Source organism: Capra hircus, chromosome 28, assembly GCF_001704415.2.
Source record: "Capra hircus breed San Clemente chromosome 28, ASM170441v1, whole genome shotgun sequence".
NCBI lineage: Eukaryota > Metazoa > Chordata > Mammalia > Artiodactyla > Bovidae > Capra > Capra hircus.
The window spans coordinates 41,974,589-42,000,567 of record NC_030835.1 but is presented as its reverse complement, the minus strand read 5'-3'; the positions used below and the strand labels follow the sequence as shown (position 1 = coordinate 42,000,567).

The following is a 25,979-nucleotide window of genomic DNA, read 5'->3' as shown; positions in this document are numbered from 1 at the left end:
AGATATACAGACAACATACAACCAATATTTACTACAAAATGAGGCCATTTTCAGATCCCATTCACACCAATCCCTAATTTCAGTTATATTTTGACTTTGCTTTCAAGGCTAGCCTATTCTCATACCCCTTACAGGATCAGTAAGACCTTCAATATGGACCATCTGGTGCCTCAAGAAGTTTGGCCTTTGAAAACAATGGTGGTGACACCCAAGCACCTTACTCCTACCTGCAGGCTCAACTGTGGTCTCTCTAACCTTACAGGTATCCGGACATGCCAACACATTTCTGGGCAGCACCCTTAGCCCATCCCTTCAGTCTCTGATCAAAACTGACCTTCTTCCAGGTGATTGTTCCAAGTGAACCAGTGACACCAACATTTTTATATGAAACATCATGGAAAAATTCTCATTTTTAAAGTCCTCCTCTGTGGGCAGTATTTAAAATACATCTTGGGGTCCTTATTGCTCACACAGATTTCTCAGGCTACTAATACTTGCTCCACTCTTCCTAGGCTGTCTTCGATCTTTGAATCCCTAGTATTTACTACAAGGATCCCCAGCATCTTTCTCAAACAGCTTTAAAAATGTTCAAGATTCTTCACAGAACATTTCCAGAAGTCACAGGATTACTTTGTTAAAGAAAACACTCATACCCAACCTCATTAATGAATGTGCTGGGACTATTAACCACCAAGAACACAGGGAAACTGAGAATCTGTTTCAGTCAGAAGTTCTTCTTCTCACGAAGGCAGGGTGGTATGGAGAAAAGCAACTGACCTGACTGTCGGGAGACTGATTTCTGGCTGTCCAAAGTACTGCAGCCGCAGGTAAGTCACTCCTCCTTTCTGAGCTCGAGTGACCTCACCTGTCAACTCCACTCCCAACTCCCATCCTCACTGCCCTTCAGAGGTATCACCATCCAGCAAAGCACCAGCCAGAGAGGTTGCACTGTTCCGCCTTTGCTGCACCCAGTGCTGGGGCAGGGTCAACATTATCTCCACCCTGTACCCCCACCAGCCTCCAGAAGCACCCCTTTTCCTCTCGCTAGTCCTCAGTGATGGTGCTGTGCATCCACATGAAACATTTCCACACTATTTTCAAACATTTGGCCTTAAACACCCCTACTCACTCAGTGCAGAGGTCAAAGTCTCCTAACGCACAGCAAACATGGACGCTGCCAGCACTCCCTCACCTTCCCGTGAGCTACCGACAAAGAAAGCCCACCTGCACTGCATCCCCCTTTCCTGGTCTCTCTTCACACACAAGTGTTGCTACTCGTCTCCGAGGCCAACCCTAAGCTGAGCTACACATCCTATCCCTCTGACATTCTGAGGACCACACGCTATCCATCAATTCTCCTTCTCTATAGGGTCCCTCCTGTCAGCATCTGCACATGCTCTAAACACGTCCAAGCTTTTTTTTTTTTTAAGGTATTTCTCCTTCCCCTGTCATAACAACCCTGAGGTGTCATAACCCTCTGGTGCTCATCACACTCCTGCGCTGACCCCTTCCTGCCTCCCCTGCTCGCCCTGACCCTTCATCCAGCTTCAGCATGCGGAGACCTGGCCGGCGTCCCCCATCAAAAAATACACATACATCCAACCCAGACTGCTCTCTACATCTGCAAGGTTACTGACAATAACTTTGGCAAATTCAATGACTACTTTTCAATCTCACTCTTCCTTGACCTCTTAGCATTGTTTGGTATCACTTACTACTCCAACTGCCTTTTATCTGTCTTTCTGCCCCACTTCTCTAACTGCTCTTCACCTGTCCCATGCAGCTTTCCCCTGCCCACTGCATAGACGTTCATCTGCATGTCAGGCCCTGCTGGATTCTCATCCTGTGGGCACTCTTCAATGCCTAACAGCTTCAGGGATCATCTGCGCAATCAAAGACTCCATCTCTCTCCCCCTAGGCTCTGCCTCCTGACCCCCAGGCACAAATAATCAATTACTTTTGCGTATCTTTCAGGATATTATCCTCAAATTCTGTATGACCTAAACTGAACAACAGTTATGCTTACAAGTCCTCCAGGTGATTCCAATGCCTGCTCACATTTGAGCGCCACTAGTCTACCAGTATCATCTGCCCCTGCATCATCCCCAGCACTGCTTCCATAGCTAAGGACAGCACCTCCACACTCTTGGATTCCCACACCATCTTCCTCAGAATCTTCCAGCCTCCAAGTCAGACCAACAGAACAACCCTAGGTCAAGACTCCACAAACACCTGGAATGCTTTCTCCTCTGCCTAAAACCCTCCAGCGGTTCCCCACTGCTCTCAGAACTGAGTTCCAATTCCTAAATCCATCTACCAGAAGACTCCATCAACTGCTCTGGGTACCACTCTTTACAGATGCCTCTCCCACCCCTGCCCCTCACACTGGACACTACACTCCAGTCACACTGACCACTCAATTCTCTGCCCCCCATAAAACACCGCACCACTGTACATGCCCACTTGGCAGCCCCTTGGACAGTGAGCACACAGCATAGGGAGAGGGTCTGCATTTTTCAGGGAAGTAATTCAGTTTTTTATTATATAACAGTATTTTATGACTGGCTGATGACCACATATGGTTTGAGAAGGAAAGAAAAGTCAAACTGACTTTTCAAAATAAATTTACCTTTTATGTATTACCTAAGTATAGATCTGGGGCCAGCTAACTGCAGCCAGTGTTTGTAAATGAAGTCTTGTTAAGAAATAACAGCCAAACCCATTCCCTGCATATTGTCTGTGGTGCCCACATGACAACGGTGTAGCTGGGTTCAGTGACAGAGGCTGTAAAGCACTTACTAAGGCCTTCTATCTGGCCAACCCCTCAGCTAGACAACAAAGATAATAGAAAGGAAATAAATCACCTTTCAGATTTCCAAAGGCTAGTACAAATCTGGGGGCTTCCCAGGAGGTGCTAATGGTAAAGAACTCCCCTGCCAATGTAGGTGGACATAAAAGGCATTGGTTTGATCCCTGGGTCAGAAAGATCCCCTGGAGGAGGATATGGCAACCCACTCCAATATTCTTGCCTGGAGAATCCCAAGGACAGAGGAGGCTGGTGGGCTAAAGTCCATGGGGTCACAAAGAGTCAGAAAGAAACAACTCTGTGCACTACAAACCTGGGGGAAAATCCCTCTCAGTCCCTGGCTGGCTGCTGTCCTCTGGGTCCTCAGGTTCTACACTCCTCCTGGCTCTCAAGACTCAAAAGGGAGGCCACAGAAATGTGAGTCATGTCCACAGAACTGATTACTACTCAGGGCAAATCCACAAGAAAGAGAAGAAAACCATGACAAAAAGGCTGGGCTAAGTCATCCGTTTTAATTAAAGGCCATCAACAAACATTTGCAACCAATTCTGCATCACCCACATTGTTTGCCCAAGGAGTGAAAAGAAGCACCAGTTGTCAAAGTAAAACAGGCCCTGATACAGCAAGATCCTTAAATGAGCAAAAACAAACTACAGAGAAGACAGTATGTCACTGACTTCAAAAGTGTGGCTGGCACAAATGAGCTTTGAAAAGTTGATTTTTCTAAACCTCAATGAGCTTCATGTCTGGGGATTATTGCGAAATCTATAGACACCCTGGCAGCATCTCTTCTAAACTCAGAATGCTGAGACGGGGTAGTAACGTCAGTGCCTTTGCTACTTACACAATACTCTCGAATTAAGCATAGTTGGAGGGTTGAGGGGGTGGGGGAAGCGGCTGTTTTGCCTTCTAAAATATAACACACAAAAAGTAGCACAAATTTACTAAACACCAGGTCGAAAAAATAAAATAACCTCAAAACATATGTGCTTCAATTCAGATGAATAGAAGTTAAGATACTGATTCCTACAAGAACTAGTCATAGTTCAACCACTCACTAAAGTAACCAGAGACAAATTACAATAAATTGTAAGAATGAAAATAAAAGTGACAGAGTGTTCTTTAAAATGACGGAGTCGAGATAAATAATTTTCAAAACATGTATTAAAACCCTTCTCCTTCATACTGAACCATGACTACAAACACGGAGGTTATAGCCACAGTCAATCCTGCGGTAAATACAAACGTTTAAAAACCAAGATGGCGGAGGAGTAGGACGGGGAGACCGCTTTCTCCCCCACAAATTCATCAAAAGATCATTTGAATGCTGAGCGACTTCCACAAAGCAACTTCTGAACGCTAGTGGAGGACACCAGGCACCCAGAAAGGCAGCCCATTCTCTTTGAAAGGAGGTATCGGAGAAGGCAGTGGCACCCCACTCCAGTACTCTTGCCTGGACAATCCCATGGATGGAGGAGCCTGGTAGGCTGCAGTCCGTGAGCAACTTCACTTTCACTTTTCACTTTCATGCATTGGAGAAGGAAATGGCAACCCACTCCAGTGTTCTTGCCTGGAGAATCCCAGGGACGGGGGAGCCTGGTGGGCTGCCATCTATGGGGTCGCACAGAGTCGGACACGACTGAAGTGACTTAGCAGCAGAACAAAATATAAAAGACAAAAAGAGAGACAAAAGAGTTAGGGATGGAGACCCGCTCTGGGGAGGGAGCTGTGAAGGAGGAGAAGTTTCAAAACAGCAGGAAACCCTCTCACTGGCAGGTCTGTGGGGAGTTTTGGAATCTCAGAGGGCAACATAACCTGCAGAAAAAGAAAAAAAAAAAAAAAACCCACAGAATATGCACCTAACTGCAACTCCCAGCAGAGAAGTAGCTCAGATGCTCGTGTTGGCCACCAGTGATCGGGGGCTGGACAGGGAGGCGCGGGTTGCATGATTAGGGTAAGGACCGGGCCTGAATTCCCTGAGGACAATCTGAGGGAACTAACAACCCAAATTGTGGGGTATCCAGGGAGAGAAAAAACAAAGAACTCTCCCACAAAAGGCTCTAACCTAATGCACAGCCTGGCTCTCTCAAAGAACAAAGGATTGAGCGAATACCAAAGGAGAGCTGGCCGGCTGCATACAGGCCCCTCCCCTGCCGCAGAAGGCAGAGAGGCAGGCGGGTGACAGCCAGAGCCGGAAGGAAGGCAAGGGGCTACTCCAATCTCAGCCCCAGAGACCAGCATCCTCCACCAAACTGTGAGCAGGCTCCCAGTTGCTAACCAAGTCTTCCTGGGCTCCTGAACAGTTGACATCCAGAGCCACACAGCACACCTGAGACAGTGCTCCCGAGCAGCTGGGACCGGGGAGGTGATTAAGATGCATGACCCACCTGGGACAGTGTGTGCGCCACGCACCCGGTTGCCTGAGCTGCTCGGACCAGGGAAGGGCACAAAACGCACGCCCAACCGAGTCTGTGCTCCTGTGGAGTACCTGAGAACCTGAACCTGAGCAGCTCAGACCTGGGAAGTGCACAAAACACAGCGTCCACTTTGGACAGTGCCCCTGCTGAGCAACCTGAAACCTGAGCAGTGTAGACCGAGAAAGCACATGCCGCCATGAGCTAGGCAGACCCAGTGTGGTCCATGCGCTACGAGCACTCCCCACACATGCCAGCGATATTTGTTTCCTCCCTCCCCACAACACAACTGAACTAGTAAACATAACTAAGCGACCATCTTCACCCCCTTGTGTCAGGGCGGAAAGTAGATGCTGAAGAGACTTGGAAAGAGAGGAAGCCAAACTAAACAAAGAAGAGGGAACCACTCTGGAAGTGACAGGTGCAACAGATTAAAATCCTGTAGTCACTATTGACTAAGCTTTGGAAGGGGCCTGTAGACCCTGAGTCTTCTCAAAGTGGAACAAGGAACTATCTGAAACTGAACTGACCCCCACACTGCCCACAACAGCTCCAGAGACATTCCTAGATATATTTTTATCACTTTTTTAAATTTTTAAGTTCTTCATTAGTCCTTTAATTGTCATTTTTATAACCTACTACCTTGCAAAAAAAGACCCTATTTTAAAGCAAATTTCATATATATATTTTATAGTTTTTATTATTGATTTTGTTTTGTATTTTTAATGTTGTATTTTTGAGAGTGTAACCTCTACTCTAGATTTTTAATCTTTGCTTTTTGGTATTTGTCATCAATTTTGTACGTTTAAGAATCTAATCTTCAGCATCCATTTTCTCTTAGGGGTGTGATTACTGGCTTGATTGCTCTCTCCTCTTTTGACACTCCCTCTTCTCCCCCTGGTCACCTCGATCTCCTCCCTCCTCCTTCTCTTCTCTGCTTCACTCTGCGAATCTCTCTAGGTGTTCCAGGCTGTGGAGAACACTTAGGGAACTGATTACTGGCTACATCGGTCTCTCCTCTTTTGACACCCCCTCTTCTCCTCCTGGTCACCTCTATCTCCCTCCCCCCTCTTCTCTTCTCCATGTAACTCTGTGACCTCTCTGGGTGTACTTCACTGTAGAGAATCTTTTCACCATTACCCTAGATGTTTTATCATTTGTACTGTATGGATGGAAAAGTGTTGAGGCTACTGTAAGAATAAGACTGAAAGCCAGAGGCAGGAGGCTTAAATCCAAAACTTGAGAACACCAGGAAACTCCTGATTCCATGAACATTAATTGACAAGAGCTCACCAAAAAGCCTCCATACCTACACTGAAAACCAAGCTCCACTCAAGAGCCAACAAGTTCCAGAGCAAGACATACCATGCTAATTCTCCAGCAGCATATGAACACAGCCCTGAACATTAAAATACAGGCTTCCCAAAGTCATGCCAAACCCACAGACACCCCAAAACTCACTATTGGACACTTCATTGTACTCCAGAGAGAAGAGATCCAGCTTCCCTAATCAAGAAACCTTGACAAGCCACTAGTCCAACCCCACCCACAGGGAGCAACCTCCACAATAAAAAGGAACAACAAATTTCCAGCCTACAGAAAGGTCACCCCAAACACAGCAATCTAAACAAAATGAAAAGGCAGAGAAATATTCAGCAGGTAAAGGAACAGGATAAATTCCCACCAAACCAATCAAAAGAGGAGGACATAGGGAGTCTACCTGAAAAAGAATTCAGAATAATGATAGTAAAGATGATCCAAAATCTTGAAAACAAAATGGAGTTACAGATAAACAGACTAGAGACAAGGACTGAGAAGAGACAAGAAACGTTTAACAAGGACCTAGAAGAAATAAAGAGTCAATCAATAGTGGATAGTGCAACAGCTGAGATCAAAGCACTCTGGAGGGAACCAACAGCAGAACAGCTGAGGCAGAAGAGAGGACAGGAGAGGCGGAAGGCAGACCGGTGCGGTAAACGGAGCAGAGAGGGAAGAAGAAGAATTGAATGAGGACAACCTCGCAGGCCTCGGGACAGTGTTGAATGCCCCAACACTCGAATCATAGGAGTCCCAGAAGAAGAAGGAAAAAGAAAGGCCATGGGAAAATACGAGAGGATATAATAGTCAAAAACTTCCCTAAAATGGGGAAGGAAATATTCACCCAAGTCCAAGAAACCCAGAGAGTCCCAAACAGGATAAACCCAAGGCAAAACACCGCAAGACACATATTAATCAAATTAACAAAGATCAAACACAAAGAACAAATATTAAAAGCAGCAAGGGAAAAACAACAAATAACACACAAGGGGATCCCCATAAGGATAACAGCTGATTGTTCAATAGAAACTCCTCAGGCCAGAAGGGAATGGCAGGACATACTTAAAGTGATGAAAGAGAAAAACCTACAACCCAGATTACTGTACCCAGCAAGGAGCTCATTCAAATGCGAAGCAGAAATCAAAGGCTTCACAGACAAGCAAAAGCTGGGAGGATTCAGCACCACCAAACCAGCTCAGCAAATGCTGAAGGATCTTCTCTAGACAGGAAACACAGAAAAGGTTTATAAACTGGAACCCAAAACAACAAAGTAAATGGCAATGGGATCATACTTATCAATAATTACCTTAAATGTAAATGGGTTGAATACCCCCAAAAAAGACAATGACTGGCTGAATGGATACAAAAGCAAGACCCCTGTATATGCTGTCTACAAGACACCCACCTCAAGCCAAGGGACACATACAGACTGAAAGTGAAGGGCTGGAAAAAGATATTTCATGCAAATGGAGACCAAAAGAGGACAGGAGTAGCAATGCTCATATCAGATAAAATAGACTTTGAAATAAAATCCATGAAAAGAGACAAAGAAGGACACTACATAATGATCAAAGGATCAATCCAGGAAGAAGATATAACAATTATATATGCACCCAACATAGGAGCACTGCAATATGTAAGACAAATGCTAACAAGAATGAAAGGGGAAATTAACAGTAACACAATAACAGTGGGAGACTTTAATACCCCACTCACACCTATTGATAGATGAACTAAACAGAAAAGTAACAAGGAAACACAAACTTTAAATGATACAATGGACCGGTTAGACCTAATCGATATCTATAGGACATTTCACCCCAAAACAATGAATTTCACCTTTTTCTCAAGTGCACACGGAACATTCTCCAGGACAGATCACATCCTGGGCCATAAATCTAGCCTTGGTAAATTCAAAAAAATTGAAATCATTTCAAGCATCTTTTCTGATCACAATGCAGTAAGATTAGATGTCAATACTGGGGAAAAAAACATTAAAAATGCAAACATATGGAGGCTAAACAACATGCTTCTGAATAACCAACAAATCACAGAAGAAATCAAAACATGCATAGAAATGAATGAAAATGAAAACACAACAACCTAAAACCTATGGGGTTCAGTAAAAGCAGTGCTAAGGGGAAGGTTCATAGCAATACAAATTTACCTCAGGAAACAAGAGAAAAATCAAATAAATAGCCTAACTTCACATCTAAAGCAACTAGAAAAAGAAGAAATTAAGAACCCCAGGGTTAGTAGAAGGAAAGAAATCATAAAAATTAGAGCAGAAATAAATGAAAAAGAAACAATGGAGACTATGGCAAAACTCAACAAAACTAACAGCTGGTTCTTTGAGAAGATAAATAAAATAGACAAACCATTAGCCAGACTCATCAAGAAACAAAAGGAGAAAAATTAAACGAACAAAATTAGAAACGAAAATGGAGAGATCACAACAGACAACACAGAAATACAAAGGATGATAAGAGACGACTATCAGCAACTATATGCCAAAAAATTAGACAACTTGGAAGAAATGGACAAATTCTTAGAAAAGAATAACCTTCCAAAACTGAACCAGGAAGAAATAGAAAATCTTTACAGACTCATCACAAGTTTAGAAATCAAAACTGTAATCAAAAATCTACCAACAAAAAAGCCCAGGACCAGATGGCTTCACAGGTGAATTCTACCAAAAATTTAGAGAAGAGCTAACACCTATCCTACTCAAACTCCTCCAGAAAATTGCAGAGGAAGGTAAACTGCCAAACTCATTCTATGAGGCCATCATCACCCTAATACCAAAACCAGACAAAGATGCCACAAAAAACAGAAAACTACAGGCCAATATCACTAATGAACATACATGCAAAAATCCTCAACAAAATTCTAGCAAACAGAATCCAACAACATATTAAAAAGATCATGCCTCATGACCAAGTGGGCTTTATCCCAGGGATGCAAGGATTCTTCAGTATCCACAAATTAGTCAATGTGATACACCACATTAAAAAATTGAAAGATAAAAACCATATGATTACCTCAATAGATGCAGAGAAAGCCTTTGACAAAATTCAACGTCCATTTATGAAAAAAAAAAAAAACCCTCCAGAAAGCAGGCATAGAAGGAACATCAGTTCAGTCCAGTTCAGTTGCTCAGTCGTGTCTGACTCTTTGCAACCCCATGAATCACAGCACGCCAGGCCTCCCTGTCCATCACCAACTCCTAGAGTTCACTCAGACTCACGTCCATCGAGTCAGTGATGCCATCCAGCCGTCTCATCCTCTGTCGTCCCCTTTTCCTCCTGCCCCCAATCCCTCCCAGCATCAGAGTCTTTTCCAATGAGTCAACTCTTCGCATGAGGTGGGCAAAGTACTGGAGTTTCAGCTTTAGAATCATTCCTTCCAAAGCAATCCCAGGGCTGATCTCCTTCAGAATGGACTGGTTGGATCTCCTTGCAGCCCAAGGGACTCTCAAGAGTCTTATCCAACCTCAACATAATAAAAGCTGTGTTTGATAAACCCACAGCAAATATTATCCTTAATGGTGAAAAATTGAAAGCATTTCCCCTAAAGTCAGGAACAAGACAAGGGTGCCCACTCTCACCACTACTATTCAACACCCTTGTCTTGCTTCTGACTTTAGGGGAAATGCTTTCAATTTTTTGCCACTGAGGATAATGTTTGCTGTGGGTTATCATACATGGCTTTCATTTTGCTGAGGTATGTTCCTTCTATGTCTGCTTTCTGGAGAGTTTTTTTTTATCATAAATGGGTGTTGAATTTTGTCAAAGGCTTTCTCTGCCATCTATTGAGATAATCATATGGTTTTTATCCTTCAATTTGTTAATGTGGTGTATCACATCAATTGATTTGCAAATACTGAGGAATCCTTGCATCCCTGGGATAAAGCTCACTTTCTCATGATGTATAATCTTTTTAATATGTTGTTAGATTCTGTTTGCTAGAATTTTGTTGAGGATTTTTGCATATATGTTCATCAGTGATATTGGCCAGTTTTCTTTTTTGTGGCATCTTTGTTTGGTTTTGGTATTAGGGTGATGGTGGCCTCATAGAGTGGGAGAAAAAACAGCAAACAAAGCAACTGACAGAGAATTAATCTCAAAAATATACAAACAGCTCATGTAGCTCAATACCAGAAACATAAACGACCCAATCAAAAAATGGGCCAAAGAACTAAACAGACATTTTTCCAAAGAAGACATACAGATGGCTAACAAATACATGAAAAGATGCTCAACATCACTTATTATCAGAAAAATGCAAATCAAAACCACAATGAGGTACCCTGTCACACCAGTCAGAATGGCTGCTATCAAAAAGTCTATAAACAATAAATGCTGGAGAGGGTGTAAAGAAAAGGGAACCCTCTTACACTTTTGGTGGGAATGCAAACTAGTACAGCCACTATGGAGAACAGTGTGACGATTCCTTAACAAACTGAAAATAGATCTGCCATATGACCCAGTAATCCCACTGCTGGACATATACACCAAGGAAACCATAATTGAAAGAAACATGTGTACCCCAATGTTCATCGCAGCACTGTTTACAATAGCTAGGACATGGAAGCAACCTAGATGTCCATCAGCAGGTGAATGGATAAGAAAGCTGTGGTACATATACACAGTGGAATATTACTCAGCCATTAAAAAGAATACATTTGAATCAGTTCTAATGAGGTGTATGAAACTGGAGCCTATTATACAGAGTGAAGTAAGTTAGAAAGAAAAATACCAATACAGTATATTAACACATATATATGGAATTTAGAAAGATGGTAATGATGACCCTATATGCGGAACAGCAAAAGAGCCACAGATGTAAAGAACAGACTTTTGGACTATGTGGGAGAAGGAGATGGTGGGGTGATTTAAGAGAATAGCATTGAAACATATATATTACCATATGTGAAATAGATGACCAATCCAAGTTCGATGCATGAAACACGGCATTCAAAGCCGGTGCACTGGGACAACCCTGAGGGATGGGGTGGGGAGGGAGGTGGGAGGGGGGGTTTGGGATGGGGGACACATGTACACCTGTGGCTGATTCATGTCAGTGTATGGCAAAAACCACCACAATACTGTAAAGTAATTAGCCTCCAATTAAATTTAATTAATGAATTTTTAAAAAACACACATTTTCCTTCTATTACTTTCAAGACCTCAAAAGTCCTGGCTCAACAGTCCCTTCTGACCTTGTGTCCAGAAACAGTGGCTATGCAGGCCCTCATGCCATGCCCACATTCCTCTCAGGGCCTTTGCACTTGCTACTGGGCTCCTGGGAGGACCTTCCTTCCAAGCTCTCCTCAGCATTCCAGACATTACACGTGAGGCCCCCCTCTACACTCTCCCCACTGCACCCCCACCACTGACCATATTCTCCTGGTTGACTTCCTTCACCGTACTTATCAGAGTCTGACATGAATTCATTATCTACATTTTCATCTGTGTTTGTGTTTGTGTCTTAATTGTCTCAGCCCACTGTGAAGAGTGTAATTCAGGAGAACAGGACCTGGCTCACTAATCTCTCTCTGGAGCCTAGAACACTGCCTGGCATGTAGAATGCATTCAGTAAACATTTGTGAATGAATGAACATTATCACTCAAAGACCTCTGCCTTTCAGTATTCTTGAAATTTTAACCCAGTGAAAACATAAGGGAGAATGTGAAATCCTTTCCTTTCATAATTTCTGTACCATTTCTAAAGCAAAATATTAGGCCCTAAAAATGTATAAAATAACATGGGACTAAACCAAGAGGGTTGACTGAGGTAGGTCAGTCCATAAACTGCATGAGGACGCTCTCCAGATCCAGATGGAAGCCCTGTGCTGGGATCTGTATGGATGGAGATGGGGGGCGAGAGTGCTCTCAGGGAAGGAAGCAAAGGTGGGGCTGGGAAGAGGGCCCTCGCGAGCTTATACCCACAGGCTGGTCTGTCTCAAAGGGCAACCGTCCTCAAGAGAACTGCTGGTTAGAAAATCTCCCAACAGCAGAGAATCTTCCCAGCTGGAAGCCAGCAGAGAGGCTAATTATCAGAAACTCCTCTCCCCACAGAAAGTGCATTCGTCCCCCTTCCCCTACTAAGACCTGTTTATATTGATTCCTCTTCCAGGCTTTGAAGAAAAACCGCAATTGTGCATACAGTGAGTGCACACTTCTGTTGTTAACATGCCATTTAAATATATGAAATAACGTTTCTTGTTTCGAGTTAGGTTTGACTTGGGGGAGGGGGCACAGAGGGCAGGGATGGAGAGGTAGCAGAGAGCCAGCAAATAAAGTCAGCAAATGCAACCTCACAAAGTTGGGGGAAGAAATTCCCCACCCTGAGGAAATTACTTCATACCATAGTAAGGGGCTGCATTTATTTTGCTTTTCACTCTCTATGCCATACCCAGCCGCCCTCCAATGACCAGGCTGGGAGGGGTTACTAGGCTCTCTAACATAACAATAGAGGGAGGTGGGAAGCAAGAAACTGCTAGTTCAGTGATTTTTTTAAAAAGGAGAAATAGGATTACTCTTTTCAGTTTATTTCAATTCCACATTAATTGACTGATAGACTTTATTTCCCCTGGAGAAGGAAATGGCAATCCGCTCCAGTGTTCTTGCCTAGAGAATCCCATGGACAGAGGAGCCTGTGGGCTACTGTTCACGGGGTTGCAAAGAGTCAGACATGACTGAGCAACTAAACAACAGACTTTCTGAGCTTTAAGGGAAGTAAATGCAGTCAACTTGGGAATAGTTTTTATCAAAAAGCAAGTGTTAGAGAAGTGATTAGTATTGGCCTTTGTCCATATTTATTTTAATTTGTAGTTGCAAACTGATATATCTCCTAGAACACAGCTCACTAAAACTTTTAGGCCACAACAGTCTCCAGGTTCTATCCCTGTAATAACACACACAGCTCTCAAAAAGGTAAACGGAGGAAAAGTTTTTAGTTATCCAATTCTTCTCACACAAGAAAAAGATCTACTGAGCAATGGTTAGCTGCCATGTCATGAATGGACATACAGACAGACAGATGGGTGGATGGATGAATGGATAGATGGAGCTAATAAGTGATAGATACAGATTGATATAGACATGGTAGATACAGAGATAGATGATAGATGATGGATGGATGGATGGATGGATAGACCAGTCAATCTTAAGAAGAAAGCCTCACAAATCACAGTACATCCCAGGGAATCTTTCACATGGGAAGTATTAAGAAGATTTCACAATATTTTATGTGGTTCACTTTCCTAAAATTGGAGGGAGACCACAGTTGTGATGGGTAAAGGATAGTAAGGGGAAAAAAAAAAGCAGATGCATATGGACATATTGGGATTTACTCTCTCTTCTTGATCTCAACCAGGGCTCATTTCCAGTATCTCTCTGCACTCCTCACTAAGGCACCCTTGTTCAGTGGTACACACATGCAGAGGAGACAGGGGTGCAATCAGAAGCAGGGCACAGGCATAAGCAGCCCACATGGATGAGACCCACTCCTCTATGGCACAAATTCCATGCTCCACACAGGGAGCCGAGATTCTCCACTTTCCTCATGAGAGAATCCTGTGTGGGAGTTCTCACATATCTGAGTTTAGATGCCCACTCATCACAGCCCCCAAGGTCACACACGTACCACATACCTGAGGAAGATGAGCAATACTCTGGCTTGAAAGCAATAACCCAGCTATGCTGTCATTTGTTATGAATTATGAAACAGCTGGGAATGATTGTTCTGCAGAATTAACCCTCTTGGTGAGTGGGAGCCGGGGAGAAAGCAGACAGGACTGCTTTGTGTCAACAGCCAGTACACAGATGAGCTATGAACACATGGGAATAGCGCTGCAAGGCCCTCAGAAACCTGCCGCCTCTGGGAACAAAGCTTCCAGCCTCAGAGCTGCTTCTGAAGGTACATCCATGACCAGTAAAGTCAGAAACACTGACTCAGAGCCACTCAAAACCCATCACTGGTTAAAACAGGCTAGAAAACTGCTGAGAGTGGCCATGTGTTAAGAAAAGGAAGTTTGGCAAATATACTTAAGAACCTCGTCAGAAAGGAAACAGACGTGTTAAGCTGTCGTGGGGCAGGGGCAGGGAGGCCTGCATCGCATGAACGTGGGGCGAAGGGCAGACACACATCAGAGCCGCGGTTGCCACTGCAGCTGCCTCTCAGCCAGCGAGTCCTGTGAACTCTCCTACTTACATCAAATGGAACCGAGCTGGACTGGGCGTTCTGCCCGCACGGTTCCCGGAAGCAGTCGCTGAAAGGCAGGAGGAGCCCCATGGCGATGATCCGCGAGCAGAACTTCTCTGCTTCTTCTGGAGGCCCGTTCTCCTGCTGGCTGAACAGCTTCTCCAGCAGAGTTCTCCCTGCAGGTGAGACACGGTCGTTAGGCAGGAGCACTGGCAGGTCCCCAGCTCAGACTCCCTGAGGAGAGGCGGAAGCACGGCTGGGGCGACGCCATTGCCCGGGCTACGCCATGCGCAGAGGGGACTTTGGGCGGCCCAAGTACCACACGGGGAAGGTCGCTTCCGGGTCTCTCTCCCATCCCCAAACACCTCCTAACCCCCAAGACAAAGAGGCCACGCGATGGGCCCTCCATCTTCTGCCATGTGAAGAAGCTGCAGGCTTTGGAGTTTCCTTGGAAATCCTCCTGCCGTTGCCAAAGGCTCTCTGAGGAGGCAGCCAGGAGCCCCCATTTGGGCTAAGAAATGTCAGTGGCTGATATTCACAGTCTTCTATGGCGACGGTGGGCGGGGGCCAGGGAAGGGGGTGAGAGGGAGACAGGCACCAGCCCCTGGAAGCGGAGAGGGCTGCCCAGCAGAAAACGTCACCCCGAAGTGACACAAATGCAACATTTCCTCACACGCGCCTCAGAAACATCACTCTAGGATAGGTCCACATGTCAGGCCTTTGTTAGTTTCCTAGAAGAGACTAGAGAAGAGGAGCACACAGAGAGGAGACACCAGCAGTGTCTGGGCCCACTGGGCCCGGGGCTCTGGGTCTTGGGCATGGGGAGAGCAGGACTCTGGGGAGGGGGATCCAGGAGTCTGCATGTCACTCACTGGTCACCCAGAGCCAAGACGCACAGGCCCAGTCCCTCATCTGTCCCAACACAATTCACTCTCTAACTTACTATCCTTCAGAAATGATCCCGCTGGCTTCATGCTGACTGACTATGGTGAAAGGAACAGGAAGTCTCCTTCCGGGCCACCAGCTGTTGCTCAGTTCCTGCCCTGCTCCTGCCCCTCCTCTATGAGCAGGTTCAACCTTCAAATTTAGGTTAAAGCCACTTATCCAGAAAAGCTCCCAGAGACCCCCATCTGCCCTCTTTTGGCAACCTTCAAAGCTCCTCTGTCATTAATTATTTTAGTTAATCATTTGTGCAATTATTTGTTTAATGTCTGCCTCCCTTGCTGCTGCTGCTAAGTCACTTCAGTCGTGTCCATCTCTGTGCAACCCCATAGATGGCAGCCCACCAGGCTCCCCTGTCCCTGGGATTCTCCAGGCAAGAGTACTGGAGTGAGGTGCCATCGCCTTCTCTGCTGCCTCCCTTACTAAAACATAACCTCTCTGACAGCAGGCAGACATCCTGCAAACCTGGCCACTTGCACATAAGAAGCATCAGTGAATACTTTTAGGATTTATGAATGAATACAATGCAACGATACTTTGACAAAGACTCGTTCACATCATGGTCGGAACTGGAAATGAATTATCAGTCTAGACCATGGTTAGCAAACTCTCTGTAAATAACCAAAGAGTAAATAGTTTAGGCTTTAAGGGCTATGGAAAGCCTTTGCTTATGTTATTCCTTGGTTGGGTCTTATTTTGAAAAACTTTTAAAATGTAAAAAGCATTTTCAGCTTGGGTCTGTGAAAGCCAGGCCCAACTCTACATATCAGTCACATCTAAATTTCAAACGTATACACACTCAGCTCTGCAGGACAGTTGCCACGCAATTTTTGTGTCTCTTCCTATTGCTGTTTGTAAAACAAAAACTAAAGAGTCAAGATCTACTTCTGATACACAGAATAACAGAGCAGGGCAGAAGAGGCTCTGTTTTCTCCATTCCTGTAGGTCAGTAGAGAACATCTGCGGGTCTCCCAGGACATTTTCTGAGGGGAAATAGAAAGCTTTTTCCCTATAGAACTTAAACTTGTCTGCACCTCACTGGATCCACACTTAGGAAACCATATTCCTCAGTTCTCAAGTGATTGATTACTATTACAATAAACCCATTTTATAAATACATCTTACAGTAGGTCTGCAAATGGTCAGAAGACTAATTAACTCTTTCCTATAACTCAATCTTGTATATGAAAGAAAACAAGGGAGATCAGGTCTTGTGTTTGTATGTGTATGTCCAAGAGTGAAAAAAATGTGTGTGTGTGCATCAAGTCAGAAAATTATGAAAAGTGGGGAGAGGGCTTCCCTAGTGGTCCAGTGGTTAAGAATCCATCTGGCAATGCAGGAAACACGGGTGAGGATTCCACATGCTGCAAAGCAACTAAGCCCGTGCATCGCAACTACTAAGTCCACCAGCTGAAACTACATAAGCTCGAGCATCCTAAAGCCTGTCTCCACAATAAGAGACACCACCAGTGAGAAGACTCAACAAAGAGTAGGCCCCTGCTCATGCAACTAGAGAAAGCCTCTATGCAGCCATGAAGACCCAGCACAGCCAAACAATATATATATATATGTTTTAAGTGGTTGGGGAGCAGTATGGGAAAGAGGGAAGCACAGCACCAGAGCTTCGTGCCTTGAAGAGCAAACACCCTTCAACCTGAGCATCTCAGCTGCAGCTTCCAGCCCTGGGCAGCAGCCTGCGCTGAAGGCTATCATGCCACAGCACCCTGGGACCCCACCTCCAGCTCTCCATCTCTCTCTGTGTCAGACTCTCCCTGGGGTTGGAGTCCTGTGTTCACAACAGCCCAGGTGCCCTGGAGGCTTCCTCTCACAAGCCTCTCAGATGGAGACATTTATGTCAAATCCCACACACCTCAGGGACCAGGAGTGGGAGAGGGGGTTCTTGATCCCACAAGCAATTCTGAAATGACCTCACTCCTTCAAAACCCTCTGCTCCCTTGAAACTCTCCTCGCTCTTCCTTCTGCATCCATTCCTGGTCCTTCTCTTCCCCACTAAGTCCTTCACCTCATCCCTCACCACCCAGGTCTCCACCTCAACTCCTACTATCACTGTCATCTGCACTTAGGAAGATAACTCACCCGTAACCTTAAGCCCTGCCTCCCGTGCCTCCTGCACCCCCACAGAAATGTCTTGTCCATCACTGGGAGCTTGACTGCTTGCACCAGGCCCAGGTATGAGCTCACTCAGCCCTCAGGGCCCCGTGTCACCCTTGGGCTGAAGCCATGACTGAAAAACATCCCACCTCTGCATCCTCCGGTCTCTCCCACCCCACCCCCAGCTCACCTACCACCTCCCCCTCCAGCACCTAAGAGCCCTCCCTGAGGCTTCTGCACCAAAGCGCTCTGCCCAGGATGTCTGCCACCCTCTCTCACTTTATCCATGTTTCTGCTCAACTGTCACCTCCACCCAGAGACCTTCCTGACTGCCCTTCCAAAAACAGCTCACCCAAGGTGGATGAGAGAAGGATTGGGATGTTAGGATGAGCAGTTGCGAACTATTATATAGCAAATGGATAAACAACAAAGTCCTACTATAGAGCACAGGGAACTGTGTTCAACATTCTGTGATAAATCACAATGGAACAGAATATTGAAAAAATGTGTGTGTGTGTGTATATAAATAACTGAATTACTTGGATGTACATCAGAAACTGGGCTTCCCAGGCGGTACTAGTGGTAAAGAACCCACCTGCCAATGCAGAAGATGCAAGAGACACCAGTTGGATTCCTGGGTCAGGAAAATCCCCTGGAGGAGGGCATGGCAACCCACTCTAATATTCTTGCCTGGAGAATCCCTTGGACAGAGGAGTCTGGTGGGCTACAGTCCATGGGGTCGCAAAGAGTTGGACACAACTGAAGCAACTTAGCACGCATGCACACACATCAGAAATTAACACAATGTTATAAATCAACTATAATAAGATTTTTAAAAATTATAAAACAGCACCTACCACCCTTTCCCAAGACCCTCTCCATCCTTCAGAGAACACCTGGGCCCTAAACTCACGTCTCAGACCATTCCTCCTCGTGGAATGTCAGCTCCATTCCAACAGATGCCCGTGTCTATTCAACACGTTTCCCCAAAACTTCAAGGAAGGCCTGGCACAGAATCACCAATTCATTGATCACCAATGAATCAATACATGGATATCTAATCCCCAACCGCGACCTTCTGGCTCTGGTTCTCAAATCTCCTGTAAACCTCTATCTCCTACATGGGCCCTGAATCAGTCATGGTCACATGCGAGGTCACTCCCCTGCTCACCAGGTTAGTCTAGACTCCACTACCACAGCCAAGCCTTCACATACCAGCACCCCAGTCCCTCTCTCCCTGTCACATCAGCCTGGCTGTGCCCCTGTCCCCTGCCTATACCTCAGCACCTCAACACCCCGTGGTGTAAGACACATGTGCTACCTGTTCTCACTTTACCATCTTAACTATAAACCTCAGTAAGGCTCAACCCTGCTCTGCATTCTCAACTCAGCTTCCAGTAGCTTCCCTCAAACCACTCTTTGCAGTGCGACGATGAGCTTCTCAAAGTTTTTACAAAGGTTGATTTACCGAGAACATGGAAGAATCTGGGACTGTGTATACTTGGGATACCCACCCCTGTATCTCCTTCTGCCTCCTCTTCATGGTGGACACACTGCTCCAGACAAAAGTTCTTCCCTTTGTGTCCTGAATCGAATTCTTTGCTGCATACATGAAACTTCACTCTTTAACTCTTCCTTCTCTCTGAATCATAAGCATGCCCTTCTTGACCATACATTTCCAGCATCTCAAATACATTAATTTTTTAAAACGTCTCCCTGATCCCACATCATTCCCTGCTACCAGCTACTGCCCTATTTCTTGGTTTCCCTTCACATCAAAAATACTAGCTATATCATGAAAAAGTCTACAAATAACAAAATGTTGAAGATGTGGAGAAAAGGGAGCCTTCATACACTGTTAGTGGGAATGTAAATTAGTGTAGCCACAATGAAAAGCAATATGGAGGTTTCTTAAAAACTAAAAACAGAACTACCATATGACTCAGCAATTCCACAGCTAGGCATATATCCAGAAAAATGATTCAAAATGATATATGCACTCCTACGTTCACAGCAGCACTATTTACAATAGCCAAGACATAGAAGCAACCTAAAGGTCCATTGATGGATAAAGATGTGGCACGTGTATACAATGGAATGTTACTCAGCCATAAAACGAGTGAAATAATGCCATCTGCAGCAACATGGATGGACCTAGAGTGTATTATGTTTTGCAAAATAAGTCAGAAAGAAAGGACAAATACTATATGATATGACTTATATGTGGAACCTAAAAAATAATACAAGTGAATGTATAAAAAACAGAAACAGACTCACAGACATAGAAAACCAACTAATAGTTATGAAGGAGTGGGGAAGGACAAATTTGGGGCATGAGATTGATGAACACAAACTATCATACATAAAATAGATAAGCAATAAGGGTTTACTGTATAGCACAGGATACCCAATATCTTGTAATAATCTACAATCTGCAAAAATACAGATTTACTGTATGGTATACCTGAAACTAACACAATATTGCAAATCACCTATACTTCAATTAAAAAAACCTGCCAGAAACTTGCCTGGTTGTCCAGTGGGTAAGACTCTACACTCTCAGTGCAGGGATGAAGGGTTCGATCCTTCATCAGACACGCTGCAACTAAGACCCAGTGCAGCTAAATAAATAGATAAATACTAGAGGAAAAAAAGAGAAAAGTCAGCCAGCTAGAATTACCGACACCTGCTGCCTCTGGCCCCCCTTCCTGGTTCGGTCCACTCTGTGCTGACAAGTCTAGTCTGACCGCCATCCTGAGCGCAACAGACACCGGTAACCAGCATGACACCAAAGGCATTCTCACTCCATGTCCATGCCTTCAGAACGTTCTCACTGTTGACTCACTCTGACTCCTTAGAACACCTTCCTCTCATCCTCCGATGCTCCATTGCCTCCACCTTGCCAGCCACGGTCTCCTGAAGCCCTTACTGGCTTCTCTGCTAAGTGTGTTCAGTACACATGCTTCAGGGCTCACTCCATGGCCTCCACTCCACTCTTCCCATTTTTCTCTCCTATAGTCTAACCTGTCTGCACACACTTCTGCCCCTTAAAACTGGGAAGGCCTTCTTGACGGCATTAGGAGGACAGCAAAAGGACTCCTTGGAATGCTTGAGGCATCTACATGAAGACCCTAAGAACTGTATCCTAAAACAGGCAGCCTGGGGAAGAATGTGGAATTTTCAAGAATCACCAAACCGGCAGTGAGCTCTGTTTCCTCCGGGATCCCTCATTTGGACTCAAGGACCCATAAGAGTGCATCAGCACTGGCTGGGATAGCTGGAGGGGGAGATTTGGCTACATGCATCAGTAATCTGTCAAAATTTCCCCCTTGACTGCCAAGTTTCAACTCTGGAAAATCTATCACAGATAAATGACCAAAATGAAGCATCACAAGATTACTGTGAAGATTAGATGAGGTAACGCATATAAACTTCTCAGCACAGTTCCTGGTACAGTAAAAAATGGCTTGTTACTAGTGAAAAAAAAAACTGAAATGTCCAAATGCAAAGACATAGATTTAAAAAAAAACAAGGATAGTTTTATATAGATGACAGCTTACTATACAGTCATCAGAAGTCATGTTATTATAGAATAATCACTCAAACACATTCAATATATGAAAAGGAAAAAGAAGAGTAAAACTCAGTAGATGTCACTGGAGAATGCAAGTGCATCAAATTGCCACAAATAACAGGAAATTAATGGAAAATAAATAATACTACCCTTCCAGTATGAACTGTATTTGGGGGCAATAAAAAATACCTAGTGATTAAAGAAGCCTGAACACCAAAGAATTGATGCCTCCAAACTGTGGTGCTAGAGAAGACTCTTGAGAGTCTCTTGGACAGCAAGGAGATCAAACCAATCAATCCTAAAGGAAATCGACCCTGAATATTCATTGGAAGGACTGATGGTGAAGTTGAAGCTCAAATACTTTGGCTACCTGGTGTAAAGAGCTGACTCACTGGAGGAAAAAAAAAAAAAAACTGATGCTGGGAAAGACTAAAAGTAAAAGGAGAAGAAGGCAACAGAGGATGAGATGTTTAGATAGTATCACCAACTCAACACACATAAATCTGAGCAAATTCTGGGAGATGGTGAAGAACAGGGAAGCCTGGTGTGCTGTAGTCCATGGGGTCACAAAGAGTTGGATGTGACTTAGAGACTAAACAATGAGTGATTAAAGAAAAGTCTTCAGTAGAGGAAAATTCCACCCAAAAAATGCGAAGAAATGACAACATTTGAAAATCACAATCCTTAAGTGTTTACTTAGTAAATAGACGGGAAACCCATTAGAAAAAGGTCAACTGAAAAATCTGCAATTAAAGTTCCCAAAGCCACATGTCATTCAGAGTCAACACAACAGAGGCTGGCAAGCATGGTAAGTTTAGTCGATGGGGAGGTGGGGGATGCTTGTGATGCTTCATTTTGGATATTTATCTATGATAGATTTTCCAGAGTTGAAACTTTGGGGTCAAGGGGTGAATTTTGACAGATGCATGTGGCCAAACCACCCCCTCCAGCTATCCCAGGCAGTGCAGATGCCTTCTTATGGGTCTCGGGCTTCCTTGAGTCCAAATGAGGGATCCCAGAGGAAAGCTGTCCAATCCACAGCTTACCCACCAGGCACCCATGCTGTCCCTCTGGGAAAAGAGACCTGAGGGCTTAGCAAGGGTCATACCATGTCAGCCTGGACCTGTTCTCATGTAGGGTGGCAGAGAGCTCTGTGAATGCCTACTTAACAGACTAGTGTCTTTGCGGGTTGGGGTTACCCTGACCCTAAACAATTTCTATTTGCATTCAATATAATAATGCCATTGCAGCATATTAAAAATTACATTTTTGAGATGCATACTTAAGTACCTGAGATTCAAACGGCATGACGCCAGGAATTTATCTCAAGTTGGTCCATAAAGCAAGCATGGCGAGGGTGGTGATGAAGCTATTTCAGCATTAAAAAAGCTGATAACCATGAGAGCTGGGTGATGGCCTGTGGGCCTTCATCACACTTCTGCTTTACGTATGATCACATCTTCACAATAAATCTCTTCAATCATGCTACTAAAAAAAAAGGTTTAATGACATGGAAAAATATGTCACAAGTATTATGTGAAGTAATCAAAATTACATAGCTGAACAAAATATGTTCCTGACTCTGCAAAAATAGCAGACATAACTTTCTTTATTAAAGAGTCCAATTGCTATGGTGGGAACATGACAAGTTTCCAGGACTTGTACACTAGCTAGACTGCACTGAACTCCCATTCCCACCAAGGGATAAACTTTGACCAGAGCAGGGGGGATGGACAGAGACACAATTTTCTCTTTTGCTTCTTGCACTGTTGGCTGGAGATTTAATGAGGACACACCGGCCCCATCAGACACTGCAGGCCTTGCACCTAAACTGGGTAGAACAGGCTGATCCAAAGCTGCTTCTTCACTGTACAGACCAACTACTGTGACCAGGAAACACAGGTTCCCTCCACATCCCCTTCCCTACCTAACCTACCCCATGTGACACATAGTTGGGGTGCCCCCTAAGTCCTGGTCCCTTCACTCTGCTCCTTGACCAGAGCGTCTGTTTCTAGACTGGACATGTTGACCGCAGCAGTAAATGTAAATAATTGGCCCTCGAATATGAATAACCATAACTCTTCTAAGTGCTTAGCTATTTAACGCTTCATTTTATTTCGTATTTTCATTTTTTATTTAATCAACACTGTTTACTGAGCTCTTACTATAGATAAAGCAGCTCTAAATTAGTTTACCAAAAACCTACTTGCTGAATGAAATAGCATTCACCTGATGACAGTCAGGGAACTTACTAGTCATTAGGGCTCTCCAATAATTTCTGCACTAACCCCCTCTCCCCTCTCCTTATTTGCACTTTATACACTTAGTAACTTCAGCATGTGGTGCCTCTTTGCAGTCACAGTCACCCACTACAGTATCCGTTGGGGGGAGGGGGTTGAGGGGCAGTGGTTCCAGGACCTCCTTGGGACCAAAATCTACACATGCTCAACTCTCCTTACATGGCCTAGTATTTGATTATAACCCACACATATCCTCCCTTTAATTCATCTCTAGATTGATTACAATACCTAACATGATGTAAATGCTACGTAAACAGTTGTAAATACAATCTAAATGCTATGTAAACAGTTGTTGGTGCACAGCAAATTCAAGTTTTGCTTCACAGAACCTTCTGGAATTTGAATATATATATATATTTTTTTTTCCATGTGCAGTTGCTGAATTGGTGGATGCAGAGAATACATGGATACAAATAGCTGACTGTATCTATAAATATTAATAGGCCTCTTGCTTTGCCAAGCAAATATCACAGGGCTAGATAAACAGGAAACAACAGCCAGAGGACAGCCATAAAGGACTACTTACCATCTTAACAAATCTTCTGGGGCAATGAGGTAAGATCACAGGTCTCTGCACTGGAGTTCTGTTGGGTAGGTGAGCAGTAACACCATAAAACATAAAAAACATTTGTCTGGATAGAAGTATACGATGTAAAGGGCATGTCCACACCTACTGTCAGCTTTGTAAAGCACAGCAAGGATTTATGACCATAATTTCAAAGACACCAACTGAGCAATCCAGATTCCAGAATGTGTCTGATGTCCCAAGACCAGAAAGCAACAGAGCCAAAACTGGACACACTCCACTCTCCTAATTCTTATTCCAGGCGTCTTCCACTTCTGTGTGGGCCAGCAACTCTGAGAAAGGCTTCTGACCAACATTCTGTACTAAGATATAAAAGACAGAGACCACGAGTTCTGTGCCCTGTGGGGCTCACAAGCTTGTCACAATGAGCAAAGCTCCAGAAGGAACACTCTAAATGCACTTTATATAGGACATGCTCTCTTAACTAAACATTCTGAGTGGAAAATGGGGGGGATGCAGCAAAGACAAGGTACAACGAAGCACTTAAGAGTCTGTGTGCCTGCGTGTGTGCTAAGCCACTTCAGTCATGTCCAGCTCTTTCTGACCCTATGGACTGTAGCCTGCCAGGCTCCTCTGTCCATGTGATTCTCCAGGGAAGAATACTGGAGTGGGATTTCGGAGCCTATCATTTATCAAAGAATGTCCTAGGTCCAGCAAGGGTATTATCAGGAGGAAAACATGCTCCCTGTCTTTCACTGCCAGCACTTGAACAGGACAACACAGGCAGGACACTCTTGAAGAAGAGACACAGAGGAACAGTGACAGCACACAGCAGGGACACGTCCAGCTCTTTCTTCATCTACTGGACACAGTACAGAGTCCAGACAGGAAGAGAAACTTTCAATACAGAACCTTACCCTTGGAGACAACAGGAGACCTTTGCCCCACTAGCCTGAATGATGCATGGAACTTTTCTGGTTTTACTGTATTTTTTGTCATTATTAGGATTAAATTACTCAATGACAATCTACCCCTTAATTTTCAGCAGTTTAGAACTAGATGATATCTCAGAGATGGTATGACTCCTCCAATTTGGCCTGTAAAGAAGTCAAGGCCTAGATAGTTGAGTGACATCCCAGATTATACTTGGGGGACGGCTAGGTGGGAGCTTTGTGTTATGTCCTATAACATCATTAATCTAACAGTTCAGTTCAGTCGCTCAGTCGTGTCTGACTCTTTGCGACCCCATGAATTGCTGCACGCCAGGCCTCCCTGTCCATCACCAACTCCCAGAGTTTACTCAAACTCATGTCCATCAAGTCAGTGATGCCATCCAGCCATCTCATCCTCTGTTGTCCCCTTCTCTTCCTGCCCCCAATCCCTCCCAGCATCAGAGTCTTTTCCAATGAGTCAACTCTTTGCATGAGGTGGCCAAAGTACTGGAGTTTCAGCTTTAGCATCAGTCCTTCCAATGAACACCCAGGACTGATCTCCTTTAGAATGGACTGGTTGGATCTCCTTGAAGTCCAAAGGACTTTCAAGAGTCTTCTCCAATACCACAGTTCAAAAGCATCAATTCTTTGGCGCTCAGCTTTCTTCACAGTCCAACTCTCACATCCATACATGTCCCCTGGAAAAACCATAGCCTTTACTAGACGGACCTTTGTTGGAAATGTAGTCTCTGCTTTTGAATATGCTATCTAGGTTGGTCATAACTTTCCTTCCAAGGAGGAAGCATCTTTTAATTTCATGGCTGCAATAACCTTCTGCAGTGATTTTG

At 44.4% G+C, this 25,979-nt stretch overlaps 1 protein-coding gene across 1 annotated transcript in view; it reads right to left on the bottom strand.

Annotated features, from left to right (window-relative positions):
- The window catches only part of FMN2 (formin 2), a 368,530-nt gene that overhangs the window by 319,470 nt on the left and 23,081 nt on the right, over positions 1-25,979 (bottom strand). The window contains exon 2 of the mRNA XM_018042550.1: positions 14,755-14,921. Within this exon, the coding sequence (XP_017898039.1) occupies positions 14,755-14,921 (167 nt within the window). The remainder of the gene's footprint in view (positions 1-14,754; positions 14,922-25,979) is intronic.